Source organism: Canis lupus, chromosome 8, assembly GCF_048164855.1.
Source record: "Canis lupus baileyi chromosome 8, mCanLup2.hap1, whole genome shotgun sequence".
In the NCBI taxonomy this organism is placed as follows: domain Eukaryota; kingdom Metazoa; phylum Chordata; class Mammalia; order Carnivora; family Canidae; genus Canis; species Canis lupus.
Window position 1 is genome coordinate 7,752,373 of NC_132845.1, and position 18,348 is coordinate 7,770,720.

Consider the following 18,348-nt stretch of genomic DNA (forward strand, 5'->3'; position numbering starts at 1 on the left):
TATTGCCTACTTACAGACGTGTCTGGCATACTTTCTGTGCACACACACACAAACATACACACCCTAGGTTGTGTGTATGTATCCAAGGGGAGAGGATCCGTGTCTTATTCATCTCTGCATTCCCTAATATAGAACCACCAGATAGCAGGTGATAATGAAATGATCACTGAACTGAACAGCCCAAGGATTTTAACTTCTATTATTTGTTTCATCTGTCCTTCCCCCGCCCCCACCTTGTCCTTTTGGCTCTCAGGTCAGACGGCCTAAAACCATCACATCCATCTAATCAAGTACTTGAAAGCTAGAGACCTTGAAATTATTTAAATCAAGTCCAGAATTACATTTTTAAATTTACTCCGGCCATCCCATAAGTAGATTTAGCAACTAACTAACTGCCATCCCATGAGGGAAAAAAAAAAAAAAAAAAAGCCTAAGCCTAAGCCTAATGAATGTGGTCAGACATACCGTGTAACAGATGTCCAACGTGCTGCCATGAGCTTAAATCATAAATACGATGGCTCTGTTTGGCATAGCAAAATATATTAGAAGTGTTTTATCGGCCACTGGGCAACTTGCTAGATGGAAGGGGAATGGTCCTGAAAAATGCAGGAGCTCCGTCTAGTAGCATCTCAGAAGGAGCCCTGGAGAAACACAGATAATCTGTTTGCGATGATTCATCAAGTTGGTCCTTTGTTTCCCTAATTTGAGTGTCAAGTGCAACCATACTATAAAGAATTGCCAAGACCCGATAAGATTCTCTTCTGGCTGCTGCTTTTCCTGCCCTAACAACTGGTACTATTCATGCCTAAAGCACAAATTGAATAAATAGCTTCAAGGCTGGCAATGTAGGACCCTGTTTTGAATTTTTTTTTTTGGTTTTTCCTTAAAAGGCTAAATCCTATGTGTGTCTTGCCTTCCCCCAAACACATTGCACTGACAGTCACTGTTGTACCAGTAATTTTAACTTTTTAAATACTAAGTATGGAAGGATGCCTCATAAGTTAAAAATAGTTTCCTGTTGTATCATCAGTGGAGCAATGGATTACTGAAGATTAAAAAATGATTGTAATGCCTTTTTTGGCCTTGAGAAAGCTCTTATTGTGCCTATGGTTCAGTTGGCCCGCTCGTCATTTCCATGTTAATGTAATCTTTAACATTCCTCTGCTACAGGTGAGGTGTTAAGGAATACTCGAAGACAACTATCCTCGCAGAGCAGTTTCACAAGAAATATGTTTCTAACTAAATTAGACATTTAACAAAGGCCATTTGTGATTCAACTCAGTGGGGGGGGGGGATGTCCTTACAACAATCTAGTGATGTGGACTTCCCAACACGAAACAATGATTTTTAAGAAATTGTAATCAATGTTCCAAATATGAAATTATGTAAAAAAAAAGTGAAATTATGTGCTGTCAATGCAGTACAGACCAATGGGAGAAGACCACCAAAGTCCCCAGGAGTCTTCACGAATAAGCAGTAAGCAGTTTTCTCTCCAGCAGCCAGAAATCTTGTCTTACAATTCCAAAGAATCTACAGGTCCGGTGGATCGTGTGGCTATGACGTGCTGAATGTTTCTAACACTTGAAAATCATTTAGGGGAATGCCAGGAACCTCAGAGTCCCGACAGAAACCTAAATCGTGGTGTTCCAAACGAGTCAGTGAATGAAATCGTGTGGACGGAAATGTGGATTATCAGGGTTGCACGCGAGTAAGCGGATCTAAAAAAGTAAAAAAAAAAAAAAAAAAAATAGAGGAGGATTTCAGAAAGCCTACACTCTGGACATCCGAAACCATAACGTTTTGGAAACATCATCTCCCGACACATCTCCCCGGGCTGCGAATACAAATGCAAAACCGACGCCTGGGGAGGGTCACCGACGACCCGGGGGCGGTGGACTCGCTGTTTTTATCAGAATTACAAAAAGAGGATGGAGTTTGCAAACCTCCCCAGGGCTCTCCTTCCTTTCCACTTGATGACTTCACGGAGGATCAATAAGCCCTCGGCCCGATCGGTGGGTACGGAGGCGCGGTTCACTCTCCCAGAAATTCCACCGGGCTGAGAAGATGCTTATTTGGGGGCGAGGAGGGGGGCGGGGTGGGGGGAGCTGCAGAGGTCTCTAGGACCCAGCAGGCGGCGGCAGGCGGCAGTTGTGTAGATCGCGGAGACACTACGAGGGTCCGGTTCAGTTTTAATTCGGTCTCTGGTCTCCGCGAGCGCCGCCTGCTCGGGTCCCGCCGCCGCGCCCCCGCCCGCGCCCCCGCGCGCCATGGACGCCCTCCAAGAAAAAGTGGCTCTGGACGCGCGCGCCTGAGGACCCCCCACGCAGGAGGTGCCCACCATGAAGACCCTGATGGTGAGGCATTTGTGGCAACTCCTCGGGGCAGAGGCGGGGACCCCGGGACGGGGGGGGGGGCGCACCGGAGAGCCCCGGGGGTGCCTCGCCCCGCGCAGCCGGCGCGCCTGGTTGCAAAGGGACAACTTTCCACCTGCTCCGCGTCCCCCCCCCCCCCCGCGGGGTCCTCGGGCGCCGCCTGGCTCGGAACTCGGGCTGCCGGTGCTCCTGGATGTCGGGGAGGTCTGGGGAGCCTGCGGGAGCCTGCGGGGGCTGGGGATGCAGCGGGGAGCGCGGCGGGCACCCCCAAAGCGAGCAACAGCGTGGCAACAACTAAGAGGGGCGGGGACGCAGGGGCTGGGGGCGGGGGGACACCTTGGCAGACTTTCTGGGCTTTCCTGGGTCGCAAACTTGCACGGAGCGCCGCAAGGGCAGGGCGCGGGGGCCGGGGGTTCCGGCAGCCGAGCCCGGGGGCGCCCTCTAGAGCCTGCGCTCCGCCGCGGGGTGGGCGCTCGGGGGCGGCCCCTGGCGTGGGCGCGGGACCCTCCCTCCGGGCCGCGGCCGGGTCGCGCGTGTCCCCGCCGGCGGGCCCTGAGCGGCTCTCCCGTGCTCTCGCCCGCCCGCAGCGCCACGGTCTGGCTGTGTGCTTGGCGCTCACCACCATGTGCACCAGCTTGTTGCTCGTGTACAGCAGCCTCGGCGGCCAGAGGGAGCGGCCCCCGCAGCGGCGGCAGCAGCAGCAGCAGCAGCAGCAGCAGCAGGAGGCAGCCGGCAGCGCGCCCCCGGCGGCGGACAGCAGCCCCCCCCCCCGGGCCCCGGCCCCCGCCGCGCCGCGGCCGCTGGACGGATACCTCGGCGTGAGGGACCGCAAGGTGACAGCTCGCTCGCCGGCGCGCACGCCACCCCGCCCGGGGATCCCGCGCACCTGAGCCTGCCCCTTTCCCGGGGCTGGGCGGCGCCGTGAGTAGGTGCCCCCTGCGGAGGCTGGACCGCGCGGGTGCGCACCCTCCGGGGGGCGGGCGTGGGGCCTGCTGGCTGGGAATCCCCGTTGGGAGGCGGAGGTATAAAGTTTTTCGGGGCATCGGGGGTGAGATGCGTGCACCCAGCGCCCCCATTTGCTAACTGGAACGTGCAAGTGGAGCCCGCCGGTCCCCACAATTGCAGCGGCGGGGGGCGCAGGGCGGCGGGGAGGCGGGTGCAGGCTCCTTGCAGCGCGGGGCTGGGCCGCCGAGGCGCGCGCGGGCGGGGAGGGCGCGGGGAGGGCGCGGGGAGGGCGCAGCCGGGCCCCGCCGAGGGCTGGAGCTGCTGGAAGCTTCCGCTCCCCTCCCGGCCTCGGATGGCCCCGGGCGCCCCCAGCCTCGGGGAGCGGGGCCCTGCAGGCGCCCCCCAGGGCTTGCACTGCCTCGAAACTCACCGCTCAGGGCCTGTCTTTCTCTGCCTTCCGAGAAGCCGTTGCATGGCTTGGCTAATAATTAATTAGATGAATTTAAAAAAAAAAATAAAGCCTCTTCCCTCCTCCCTCCCCCCCCCCCCCCAATAGCAAATCTCAGGTTTCAGGGTGCTAAGCTCCGGGAGAATTCTAATCAAGTCTCCTGATTCTGGAAATGTTAATAATAATAATGATGATTGTAATACAGTTTAAATATATTCCCCATATATATATATATATATATTTCCCATTATTTGAAGCTGCTAATATGCTTTTATTAAAACCCACTTCCACTCTGTATCTGCTCTATGAAGGTTAGGGGATTTCTTGAAACTACCTAGCTGTCTTGCCTTTTATATGACCGGATGTTATGCTTGTGGACCAAAGTAACATTTAAGCAGGTGGTCCTTCTGCGGGAAAAGATGGGCCTTCCCTTGCATGGAAAAGTCCCAACTTTTTTTTGAAGTGGCGATCAAAAGATTTCCACGCGTGTGTGTCATGCATATGGCAGAAAGGATCTGGGGAAGGTAAAAAAAAAAAAAAAAAAAAGGAATTTAAGGGAGGCCTCAGCTGTTCAGTGTCCTTGAATGCTTGTGGAAGAAAACCATACCATGAAATGTGGGTGGGTGGAAGGAGAGATAGACCAATAGGTATAATGTACAAGAAATACAAGGCATAAAACAGGGCAGAAATGAGAAGGATCACTGCCCTGGAAGGTTTAAGGAAATTCTGTCTCTGAAAAGGTAGACTTTGCCCTGGGGACAACTTGGAGAAAGCAGAAAAGAGGAAGGGATTTCATTAGGAAGTGATTCAGGGAGTGGGGAGGGGGCTGGTTAAAATCAAAAGTAGAGAGGATCATCAGCTTTACAGTAAAAGCTTCACTTTTCTCCTTAAGATGTCGATCGATGACCTTCTTTGTATCTCTCTGTGCGAGCAACCTATATGGGCTGGAGTTCCAGAAAAGTTTAGACCATCTGCTTCCAACTGTGATGTTTATGTGTAACTGGTATATGATGAATATATTGGACTTGGTGGATTTTCATGGCTGATGTTTAGTGGAAATGGCCAAATAGCACTTGTGAGGCTTGATTAATGGAGCGTCAAAAGGGAAATTTGCTGAAAGTTTGGATCTGCCTTTGGGAAGGTATTCTAATATTTTCCTTCCTGTGTTCTCCTGCTGGACAGGCAGCAGCTAAGAATATTGACAGCATAAGGCACAATACGATGCCCTCATGTTTGATTTCAGAACAGTGTTTATTCACACAAATATATTGGATTCCATTGTCAATGTATCAGAGCGTTATTTCATTAAAATGAAAAACAGCCTTTTTTGAAAGGAATGTCAAAATCTGTATGAGAATCAAGATAATCTATAGTAAAGGGTTTTATAAACTGTGAAGTGTTAATATGGATGATAAATATGTGTGAAAGCCCTTGGAATTCTTCGCAGGGATTTATAAATGTGACCAGGTAGGTTTTTGCATCTAATTAATACCAGCGGAATTCTTTCTTAGAAAACCGAAGTGTCATCAGATTCCATACTCAAATGATTCAACAGTTTGCCCATCCCAAGCAAAAGAACAAATGCAAATCTCAGAATCTATGCCTTCTCTCTAGACATTATCCCGATTGTCCCACTGAGTTACATGTGAACTTCCACTCAAGCTGCCATCACTTCCCTGCTACTATTTAACCGGCTGGAAATTGGGTGAAGTTTTCATTTCTGATGGCTTAGAGGGAGGTGCCTGTGGGGTTTATGTACTCTTCAAAAGTTGCTGTTTACTTAGGTTTACTTGGAATCTTCTTAAAGTGTTGTTTAGGCAGAGGTGGCAATTTGTTAGAATATTGCTAGGATTTTTTTTTTCTGGATTAACAGGGGAGGGTAAGAAATCAAAGACTTTCTGTTCTGATTATGTTGCTAGATGATACTGCTTTATTTTTCACTCTCATATCAGGCCTCAGAAAAATTATAGGATGTGCTGAATGTGATGACCACCAAGCCATATGCTACTGCGTATTGGAGCAGAATTCCAACAGACTTTTTATTTGCTGTTGATTTACAGAATCTGGAGAGAGTTCCGATACCATTCAGGAAAATGTGCGCATCTCCGTGGCTGGAGGTCCCAAAGTCTGATAAATATGTAGTGTTTATGTTCAGTTACATGATGGTATTAACATTATAACTCTAAGATTAAATTCAACAGGTGGTCCTAATCCCCAGCACCTGAATTTCTCAAATTACAGCCTGTCTGCAATGATAGTCTTGTCTCATACGGCTGCAGACTAAATTACTGTTGAGATTAAATCACTATGTGCTTTTGTTGAAAGACATGCTGCAAGTCAAGCCAGTGATGAGCAATGTGTGTTGAAGCTTAAAATATCACTTTCCGTGGTCATATTCTCTACTTCCTCGTTCACAAACGATGTGAGCTGAAATTATAATTCCAGTGTGACTAAGTGAAGGCTACTTGGAGTTTCTTGTGATAATGAAGACATTTCCTTTTCTGTTAGATGGATTCTTTCTCTTCATTTCCAGCCCTTTCCCCAGCCCTTTTCCCACAAACGTTTCACCAACTCGTTTCAATCGTGCTCATGTCTGCCGCTGCAGCTGCTGTGTCTATATCCTGCCCTTTCTGTTCTGGTCCCCAGTTTTGGAAGCCACTGATTTCTAACCAGATCAGGAGACACAAGCACAGAAGCCAATTTTCATGGCTCTGGAAACCTTCTGTATTTGGAACTACAGCATCATGGATAGCTAAACTAAAACATGTGTGTGTGCATACCCACACGCACATACACACACACACACACACACACACACACACGGGCACACACACTAAATCTAGCACCCTTCGGAGAAAAGCTCCAATTCTCCCAGCAGAGCAGAAGGGGGCATGGAGTGTAGTCTGTTTCCAGCCTGGATCTGGTCTGGGTAGATAAAGTCATTTGCCATCTGGTGGACCCTGTGAAATGCAACTACGAGCTGATTCCCATTTGCAGTGGACAGGAGCCCTTATCACAGAAGGCCCACTTGTCACCTGGGCTGCCCTTTTCTAAGATGGCTTATGAAAGAGCAGTGATCAATGGGATCTGAAGCTGAGCCGCTATCTCCTTGCTTCAGTAGTAGCTCCCAGGAATGGATTTTACACGCTTGTCCTTGGTTCTTTCCTTCCTTACGCGCTCAGTTATTCAGACCAAATGGAACTGCTTGGAGGTAACAGCATGTGATGCTATTAATTCGCAGGTGTCCAGCTGGACTGATAGGACAAGTCAATGCAAGAGTTGAAAAACCATTCAAAACCAGAGAAAGGGGCACACGCCATAAAACTTACTTTGGAAGTGTAGCATAAGTATTCTTCCTTTTAAAAAGCATATAAGCTCTCAGATATAACTTCACACCATTTATTAAACCCTGTTTTACAATATTTGAGGCATCCAATCAACGATAGATAATTTGGATCTCAAATTCAAAGTGAGCTAATTTTCAGCGCTCAAGTGCTACGAAATGTAATCTGCCAATGGTGATGAGACCCTGTTATCACACATCGTCAACCAAAAGGAATTATAAAATGAACTATTTTTCATGGGTGAGGAGTTGCAATAATGTGGTTGCTTCTAACAGGAGAGATGTTCGTATAGCATTTATTATACTAATAACCTCTCTTAATTCTGAGAGCTGGGAGTATTTCTCCAGCTTCCCGAGGAGTAAATGCCAAGATACCCTCATGCCCAAAATCCAGACCACATCTGGAAAATGAGTCTGAGCTGGCTTCCTCTCCACTTCTGGGCATTCTGGCCTCCTTGCTGATCCTTGGAAACTCATTGTGCCTCAGGGCCTTTGCACTTGCTGTTCCGTCTCCCTGGAAGGATCTCGCTGAAGATTTTGTACATGGTTAGTTCCTTCTGGTCATTCAGTCCTCACATCACCTGTCATCTGCTTCTGGACCACACTCCCTAAATAACTCTCTCCTTCATCGTCATTCTCTATCATATTAGCCTGTTTCATTTCCTTATACTAGTTAACAATATCTGAAAGGATCTTAAAGTTTACTTTTCTATTGTTTTCTCCCCCCCCCCCCCCCCGCCAGGTAGATTCTAAGTGCTGTGATAGCAAAGTATTTGTACATTGACCAGTTTAACTCCAGGCCTTAGAATAATACCTGACACTTAGCACATAGCACAGATTTATTGAAGGAAAGAAGAAAGCAGAGTATATGGGGAGAGGGGGTTGTGGAGAGGGATAAAGCTGCCTCACCTTATGTGAAGTCCTTTGCCTATAAGACCCACCCGTGCAGTCCCAAGGCCCTGGTATGTCTCATCTTTCCTAATTTGGTTTACTACTACTGCACTACTAGTAATAATAATGGAAGGAAGATGAAGAAATGGTTTAAAAGAGGACTCCTTGGGAATGAGATTTAGGAGTTTCCATTTTAACCGGTTTCCCTTACAACTCGTGTGCACATTAAAGTTTGAGAATCATCATTTGAAGTGTTTTTAATCATCATATGTGTAGTTCTGTAGCTAATTTGTTTCTGGGTTTTTGAACTACTCATAGCCCTAAGTAAATATTCATTGAAGGCCTAATAGTTGCAAAATTAGGTATTCTGGAGGAAGAACATGGTGCCTACCATCAAAGAATCTTTGATCTAATTGGAGAGAAAAGACAAAGAAGCAAGAGAGGTTAAATAATAAAGCAAGTGCTGAATAATAATATGAAGCCAGGAAACAATAAATCAAGGCACTGACACTAAAAGGGAGGCAATTTCTGTGATCTTTCTCTCTATAAAATAAGTTAAATACTATTATTAGTTTAGAAGCTATAAAACTTTCAAACTAAAATTGCGTTTTTAGCCCTTTTTTAGTATATATGTGTGCATTTGTCTATATATATATATAATATGTGACATGCAACGAATACTTAGTAAACAACTTGAATGGCAAAGCAACTTCAAAGTGGGTAGATTTTAAATTCAAAATATGCAGTCTCTTTATGAGGGTCTTCCGGACTCTTGCAGGGAGCTAACCCTGTTGCCCTGTTCAACTGTTTCTGTCACATGTTAACCATGTTTTCCAAACCAACTCTCATAACTCGTGGTATGATAAATTTGTGTGGGCCACCAGACAGAACGTTTGCCATCAGATCTGTCCTGGAAACATGACATGTACTACAGAGGGGACTTCCCATGACCTTTAGGGTCAGGTGGCAGTGCAATCTAATGCCCATCCTGTGAACGCCGAGATAAGGGAAGATCGGAGAGGAGAAAACACTGTGAAAACCCAAAACCCATCACTAATCAACAAATCATTGAAACCTCCTGCACATCTACTATATACTCTCAGAGCAGCTGTGAAGGATCGTAAGCATCGAAAGACAAGGAATTACTATTTCTTAAATAATATTATTATCCATACCTTGTGAACCTGATTCAAGAGAGAAATCCCTTAGGAGTGAGTTTATGATCAAAAGACTGATAAAAACTTGAGGGTGGAGGATATTTATGAAATGCACTCAGATTCTTCTTCACGAGCTCTTTTAGTCCTAAACTCTTAGTCTAGGCTTGGGACAAATAAATATTTTTATTGCATGCTCTATTCAATAAGGTCTCCCAAATAAAAGTCATAGGCATGCATATTCTTTCAGTTTAGACAGCATATCCACAGGGAAGCCTTCCCTGCCTTGTAGCCCAGGTTAGATCTGAGCTGTATGTTTTGTCTTCATAGCCAGGATCCCATGATAATACTTATTCCCGCTTATTGTTGTTTTTTTTTGTCTAAGAGTGTCTGCTTTCCCTGCTCTACAATCAGCTCTTGGAGGCTGGGGCTTTTTTCTTTTTTTCTTTCTTGTCATTGTATTCTCAGCCTTTAATACAATGTCTGATATAGAATGGGTCTTCAGTGAGTATTTGTGGCATAAATGAGTATGTCTATACAAAGATTTTAATTTCTTGTAAACCGAACCCATCTGAAAATTTTCCGACCATTTGGCACTACGTCATAAATATCAGTTTCTCCTGCCACCATTTGTAGTTCTGCAACTATAGCATTTCTGTGTTCTTGTACTAATCGGATCTCTTAAAACATGCTCAGAATTTTGAGCTGGAAGGAAAACTTGACAGTTACCAAAAGGAATTCGGAAGTGCTCGTGTGATTTGCCTCCCATGAGTGGCAAATCTGGGTCTGTAACGCGGGTCTCTGACACGAATGTCATTACCATAAGGAAAATTCAGTGCCAATATATTCTAGGCAGTGACTCGACATTATTTGAACAGCATTTATTAAAATGAAGAGCCTAGGCCTACCCGGTTATTGGAAAGAAATAAATATTTAAATATCTTATTATTCTGAAATGAATATAGTTCTGGATGGTTCAAAAGAGCTTCTACCAACCACTGGCTTGGCAGTGGGGACTTTAAAGGCTTCATAAAATGCATGGTATGGTACCCATGTGATTGGAACAATTTGCAAATCAGAGTGGGTTTTGCCTTTAGAGAGTAAACCAGGCCAACAGGAGCGCCATGTTATTATTTGAGGAAAAGCATCATGAACAGACCACTCTTTTCGCTGAATTACCCCCTCCAGAGTGGGAGAGAAAACATCACCAGGAGACTCAGTGAAACAAGGGTTTGAAGCACTGCCATTCTGCAAGTAACCACTGACTCCTCCTAAGTTCTGAGTTGTAATACGTATCCTGAGATAGAATTACTTCAGGCAAATAAGAAACCATTTTACCCCTAGTAGGGAAAAGTAACCTTGAGAGTCGTTGTAGCTCAGTTTGAAAACAGAACTTTTTATTATATTTTCTTTTAGTGGCAAGAAGGTGTCTGTAGTCTTCCTGGGAACCTCACAGAGTCTGAGAACACTCTAGCAGACTGAAAGGCAGAGTTAAACAATTTTTTTAAATTAGAAAGCATATTCTGGAAATTAATTGCACATATGGGACCTCTCCACTGACTGAACTGCATTATTGCATTTTGAATTTAGAGATCTGCTCATGTTCCTTGCATGCCTCCAATGGCCTCCCATTGCCTAGAGGATCGAGTTCAGACTCCATGGGAAGACTCACAGGGCCCAATAGGGTCGGTCTAACTTAGTTCTCCAACCTCACATCGCCTCTACCCAACTCCACACACCATGGGAATACATCTTGCTGTCTCCTGCTTCCCTGTTTCTCCTCCATCATGGAATGCCTTTTCTCCTTTTATCTGCCAAGTAAAGAACTAATCATTCATTAAGATCCAGCTCAAGCATCTCCTTTCGAGAGTTTTCCCACACATAATCTCCGTGCAGAGTAGAGCACGCATTCTCTTACGCCAGCCTTGCATCAGTAATAATCACATACTGACTGAGCACCTGTGATGTGTTAGGCTCAGGGGAGGGAATGAGAGGAAGGACCTAGTTCTGACCACAGGAAAATCACACTGGAGGAAACACTACAATTACTATATGTTGCTGAGTGTTAAAATAGTGTCTGGATCTTGTATATGCCTCTAATCCCACAATATTGTGGTTATTTGTCCACATGCTTCTCTCCCTGACTAGAGTGTAGCATTTTGAAGCCAAGGAACATAACTTAATCCATCATGGTATCTCCAGTACCTACAACTGTATCCCATATATGTCAAAACTCAATAAATCTCAGTAGAATGTCAGATGAGCAGTGTCCTATTGTAACTATTTATAGTAGGAAGAGATTTGAACAAGTGTGGCTCACAGACTAATGACAGGAATGGATAGAAAGGATAATAAGTAGGGCCAGAAGGGGCTTCACATATGTGACATCCACATCTTTAATTTCTGGATCCCCTTTAAATACAGAGCAGCATCTGCTGACCCTTCAGGGTGGTAGACCAGGTGTTGAGACGTAGGAATGCCCGTGTTTGAGGACAGTGTGGTATTTCGGGAGGCAGGAAGACATATCCAAGCTTTTTACTTGTTGTAAGCTCTCTGGCAAGTCATGTAGCTTTTAGGCCTGAGCTAGTGTGTGGAAGAGGAAGAATTAAACTAAGTTCAGTAATTACTTTATCAAATAATGTTGTGGACCTACCATATACTTGACATTGTGTTCAAGACCCAGGAGGCAACAACGTATAGGTGTGACCTCTGACACCATGAAACTTACATCTATTGGAAGGCAGATGAACAGACATGAAATCACAGTGCGGATTTGGATATCAATATTTACATGCTATGGAGGTTAGGTTTTATTCTAAACATTTTGAGGATGTCTTTAAAGGGTAAGTTCTAGGAGTGACTCCAATCAGATGTGTCTTCCAATGGATTACCAAAGCTTCAGTGTTTTATTCAGCACAGGTCAGAGCAGTTCTGGGTGAAGGGAAGAGGGACCAGTGATCAGACTGGTGCTGTGATCTGAGAGAATGATGCTGGTGGTCAGAGGATAAAGAGACCCCAGGTGCCTGCCCCTCCTTCGGTTTGTGTGGCTGCCCACCCCACCGTGTCATTGGCAGGTCTCAAAGGGCAGGTGAGTGGTTCAAGATCGCCCCTCAGGAGTTAGGGAAGAGAGTTGGAGGATGATCCCAGATGGCACTCCAACTTTATCTGCTTTTGAACCTCACTGTGTATCTTAATACCACACACTGACTTGAGCAAAACAGTGGTGTTATCGTTAAGGTCAACGCAAGCCATTTATGGAGACTCCATAATGCACCCTGGCCGCAACAGGAATTAAAGCTTCCATCGCAGCATGGGCAGTGGGGTGTGGAATAAATGAGCTGCGAGAGACTATTATGTAACAGTTCTACTCAAGAGAGACTTGTTTCTAGAATAACCTTGTCGAGTTGTTGCACGATAAATCTTACCAGGTATAGATCTGCTGGAAGTATGGGGTAGAAAGTGATTTCCTCCTGCCTTACCCACAGACTTACAGAGAGAGCAGTTGTCTTTCTTTTAATCACTTGTTAACAACTTCTAGGAAAAGTCAAGTTTCTATTTCACTTGCATCAGAAGGAAATTGGCCATAAATTGGTATAAAATTTGTCAAGAGGGAGTCTTGATTCCCAATTCATTAAAAAAACATTTGACTGGGAGCAAAAAATGTATATCTCTGTTTTTATGGGGCCCATATGTGGGGTGACTTGGGAATGTCGCACCTGCCAGGCTGCTGTCAGGGATTTCCAAGTTGTCTCTCATTACCCATTACCCATAGTGTTTCCATTATAAAGCTGGTTCATTTCATTTTTACATCACTTGTTTCAAGTTTTGAACAAAGTGTAGGAAGTGATGACATCCTGCCTGTATTCCAGAACATGGAAAACAGAGAAGGGGATTGTAGGAATTCTGTGTGTGTTCACTACCGATGCCCCAGCCAGACTGAATAAAGCTTTTCTCTGATGCTCGAGCCGTCACTAATCCCTTGAAGAATTGTGTGCATTATTATTAACAGCTCTGTGCGGTTTGGGCTCGGTTTGAAATGTGATGAGTTTTTAACTCAAAAATTCAGAAGTTTAAAGTTAAGATGAATACCAATAAAAAAATAAATTTATTATTAAAAAAAATTAAAAAATAAAGTTAAGAGAGAGCTGTCCTGGAGAACAGGGTATCCTGACTGCAGTAGTAGTTAAGGTGAAATAACAGGACCAGGACCAAGAATAAGGAGCAGATAGCAGGAAATAGCACCACATTGCTTCTTCACTCTTGACAGAGGGGGCCCTCTTTCTGGCCATACAGACTCTACAATGAGATCCCAGGTACTTGACATTATTAGATTTGGATGTGATTTGATGTGCTTTGATAACAGAACAGAACATCAGAGGGCAAATGAATCACTTTGTCAAAAATAAGTTCCTATGACCAGGATGCACGAGAACTGGGGAGTGGCAACCAGGCTTTTTTCCGGAATGAGCACCATAGGATCACTCTAAGATGAGTAAGCTCATGTCCTCGACGGAGTTACGAATCTCAATACTGATGAGTATGCCAGGTGAAGGGCCCTTTTTACTGAGCCCATGGGGCATCCTGGTGGTGTCTCAGCCACTAGGAGATTTGAAGGACGGAGAGAGACCAGACCTTAATTGATGTATCCTTCAGGGTATTGCCAACCTGTGAACACCAAAACTCAGTAGCATTTCTGCAGATTTTGCCCAGAGACCATTTTTGAGAGCATTGGAAAGCTTTTGATCTGGGGAAAGCTTCTTCTGCATCAACCCTACTGTCGCAGGTTGAAAAAGAAATAAGAAGGAAGAAGAGTCAGAGTGCTAGTTCTGAAAAACAAACTTAACCTCCTACCCAGTTGCAAATGCATTTATATTCATTGTCTTCTCAAAATGGCAGAAAGTAAAAAGAAAATAACAATTATTTTCTACCACCAAGACATAACTACTGTTAATAATTGGATGTATTTCCTTAGAGATATTTTTCATATATATCAGATGTGCGCATGTGTGATGTTTTAATGTTATTCCTTCCCATTTTTTATTCCTTTATGTTGGGTATGTGGGGGTCTGTATGTGTATTATTTTATAGATATGATGTCATCAGTGGTGTAAAGGGAGGCATGAACTATGCTATTAGATCCTTATCGTGTTTAATAACTTAAAACCAAAGTATATTCCAGTTCAAGTTGGAATAGTCAGGAATATGTCTTGATAATTGTGCTAAATCCTCCACTCATTAATCCTGAAGGTGTATACGGCCCTCTACTAGCTTAACATCTCTGTTCTTTCCCTGTTGTTTACAACCCGAAAGCACTTTTAAATTATGGTGATGCCTCCTTCCCTACCTTTCATCTCCCACCTGTTTGCTCAGTGACAGTTTGTGTGCCAGATTTTTAAATTTTATGAATTGTTCCCAGTAGTCCCGTAATCCTTCTGGTCACTTTTCTCTAAATTCCCTCCAGCCTATCAATAGCTGTTTCAGGGGGATAGCCTGTGGCAATCTCGTATAGGCTTCTAGGGCAGGGATGGAGATGATGGCTATCTTCATGGTCACCAGGTGGTTCCTGTCCAGATAGGCGCCTCAAGTTTGCCTTTATTTTCTGTGCTTCACTCTGTGATTTGGTTCTCTGTCCATATATAATACAAATCTAAAAAAAAAAAATTAATACAAATCTAATTCCTTGTCCATATACGGTACAGATTTACTTGGGCATAATCATCTTTCCTACAAAGAAATTTTATAGCACAAATAATTGTAATTATCGCCTTCTTAATTAGCAATTTTTCTGTATTTTGAATCTTCAGGTTTTATAAAACATCTTAGTTCCCATATCTTATTTTAACCAATTTACTGAATTCCGTGACTCTTCTTCTTGACTGGTTTTGTTTGGTTGGTTTTTTGTTGGTTTTTTTCTTTCCTTTTTTTTTTTTTTTAACTCAAAGATGTCTCTGAAATACTCTGTAGTTCTCACATTTGTCAACTATGTGCTAGCTGTTATTTCTTGATTCTGGCATAATCTCAGCTCTCCTGTTATTCTTCCAGAGTTATTATTCTACAGGTAGAATAATTCTGTCGTTGGAGACATCAGGGCCTGCCTCTATTCTGACGGCTAACTGGCGGGAGATACATTTTATGTATCTTGGTTGGTGGCTTCTCAAGTCTGAGAACAGGAGATCTTTGCAACAAGCTCTTTATCAAACCAGTGCTTGGGGGCTTTTTTGGGTTTTGTTTGTTTGTTTGTTTTGTTTTGTTTTGCCTGAGTTGTCTTCTTTATCTTCTAGATTGAGGCATCGCTGAATCCTTCCCATCCATTTTTAAAAACATTTTTATTTTGGTGACAAATACATAACAAAATTTGACATTTTAACCATTTATAAGTGTACAGCTCAGTGGCCATACTACACTACCTACTATACTACACTACATACATGGTGTAGTCAGCCCTCAACACTACCTATTTTCCAAAAATTTTCATTACCCCAAACAGAGACTCAGTAACTGTTTAGTAAGAACTCCTCATTCCCTTCCCTCCAGCCCCTGGTAACGTCTATTCTATTTTCTGTCTTTAAGAGTAACGTCTATTCTATTTTCTGTCTTTAAGAATTTAGGCAAATTCTAGATATTGCGTGTAAGTGGAGTAACTCAGTATTTGTCACTTTATGTCTGACTTATTTCATTTAGAATGCTTTCGAAGTTCACCTATGCCATAGCATGCATGAAAACTTTATTCCTTTTAATACAAATCAAAACCACAATGAAATACCACCTCACACTAGTCAGAATGGCTAAAATTAACAATACAGGAAATAACAGATGTTGGCGAGGATGTGGAGAAACGGGAGCCCTCTTACACTGCTGGTGGGAATGCAAGCTGGTGCAGTCACTCTGGAGAACAGTATGGAGGTTCCTCAGAAAATTAAAAATAGAGCTACCCTACCACCCAGCAATTGCACTACTAGGTATTTACCCAAAGGATACAAGAAATACTGTTTTGAAGGGACACATGCATGTCCATGTTTATAGCAGCGTTATTAACAATAGCCACCCCAGTTGGTAAAGTATGCAACTCTTGATCCTGTAGTTGTGTGAATGTAGAGACTGTTGGGTGTAGAGGTTACTTAAAAATTAAAACCTTTTAAAAAAGAACAATAGCCACATATGGAAAGAGCCCAAATGTCCATTGACTGATGAATGGATAATGTCACACACACACACACACACACACACACACACACACACACACAGGAATATTACTGAGCCATAAGAAAGAATGAAATCTTGCCATTTGCAATGGTGTGGTTAGAATGTATTATGCTAAGTGAAATAAGCCAGAGAAAGACAAATACCACATGATTCCCCTCGTACGTGGAATTTAAGAAACAAAACAGATGAATATAGGGGAAGCAAGGGAAAAAGGAAAGGGAGGTAAACCATAAGAGACTATTAACTATAGAGAACAAACTGAGGATTGCTGGAGGGGAAGGGGGTGGGGGGATGTATATAGGTGACAGGGGTTAAGGAGAGCATTTGTGATGAGCACTGGGTGTTACATGTAAGTGATGAATCACTAAATTCTACTTTTGAAACCAATATTACACTATATGTTAACTAACTAGAATTTAAATAAAAACTTGAAACAACAACAACAAAAGAACTTTGTTCCTTTTTATGACTAAATAATATTCTATTGTTTTTTTTTTAATTTTTATTTATGATAGTCACAGAGAGAGAGAGAGAGAGAGGCAGAGACACAGGCAGAGGGAGAAGCAGGCTCCATGCACCGGGAGCCTGATGTGGGATTGGATCCCGGGTCTCCAGGATTTTGTATGAATATACTGCAATATGTTTATCCACTTATCTTCTGATGAACGCCTGGATTATTTTCACCTGTCGGCCATTGGGAATTATAATGCTGCAATGAACATTGGCATTCTCATTCATTTTTTGAAGTTATCTCCCTCATTTTTCTTTTTCCATCCCTATGGAAAATGCCTGAGTCTCTAGTTCCCATCCCTCCACGCTTGTGCAGACCACCTTCTAGCTGTTAACACCTCTGTATAAACAAACGAAAATGGAGGAAAAGCCATTAATTGCATTGATTATATTTCTTTACCTAAAAATAACGTAAATGTTTTGAAAAACAGAAGTAAAGGGGAAATGTTTCCATATTCCTAACACTTTGGTGTAAATAATGATATAATTTTGGTTTACTTCTGCCGATGTTTTGCGTTGCATTCTCTTTTTTTTTTTTAACCTAAATGTGAGCCTGCTATGTGGTTTTTTAAAAAGTGCATGTGATTTTTTGTCTGTTTTGTTTCCATTTACTGATATTAAAGTAGACATTACGATTTCCTTTGGTTAGCATTTGCCTCTTATATCTTTTTCCCACCCTAAAATTTTCAATCTTTCCGTGTACTTACATTTTATGTATGTCCAGACCTGCCCCCAGTATCTGCAGAGCCTGAGGCAAGAGTAAAAATGGAGACCCACAGACATCCTAATTGACAATGATTGTGTCTTCATTTAGGAAAGATTTTCAAGTTCAGAGGTTCATTTGACCTATTGCAATTATGGGTTTGATCAGAATCATTCTTTTGGTCATGTTATTGTTTAATCAAAATGAAATTTTCATTAAATAAAATATGTGTAATATCACGCTTGAGAATTTTATGTGGGTAATGCTTAGTAGAAGTCCACCCACTCACATTATTTCTAATTTTTAAAAATGTAAGCAGACTACCTCCTTGAAGATTTTCTATTTCTTTTTCAACTTCATCCCCCTACAAAGTTTCTTTTCATATATTCTATTTTATCAGAATTTCAAATTCTTATTTTACTCTCCTTCCCCCATATACAAACTGCAGCAGTGATCAGTTCCACCTTAGCAGCAGTACAGCCCACAAATCTTAATGGCATTTGAAAACAGTGGACTTTTGTTTCATAGATAGGGTAAAAAAAATGTGGAGAAGCACTTTTTTGGGGGGTCTGAATGGTGTTAGACTACAGAGTGGATGTTTATGATTATGGATAATGCTATGAGAGAATGACAGAGGTGAGGTGAGTGGGTTTTAATGTAATTTGTGCATTGTTTGTGATATGCTGTGTCCTTTAAGCAGTGCATCTCAAACATTAATGTGCATATGAATCGGCTGTGGGTCTTAGAATCCAGATTCTGAAGCTTTAGATCTGACGTGG

General features: G+C 43.2%; 1 protein-coding gene across 1 annotated transcript in view; it reads left to right on the forward strand.

Annotated features, from left to right (window-relative positions):
- Positions 1-2,206: 2,206 nt before the first annotated feature.
- The window catches only part of ST6GALNAC5 (ST6 N-acetylgalactosaminide alpha-2,6-sialyltransferase 5), a 162,936-nt gene continuing 146,794 nt past the window's right edge, over positions 2,207-18,348 (forward strand). Inside the window, exons 1-2 of the mRNA XM_072834119.1 lie at positions 2,207-2,354; positions 2,960-3,205. Of these exons, the coding sequence (XP_072690220.1) occupies positions 2,340-2,354; positions 2,960-3,205 (261 nt within the window). The 5' untranslated portion in view covers positions 2,207-2,339. The remainder of the gene's footprint in view (positions 2,355-2,959; positions 3,206-18,348) is intronic.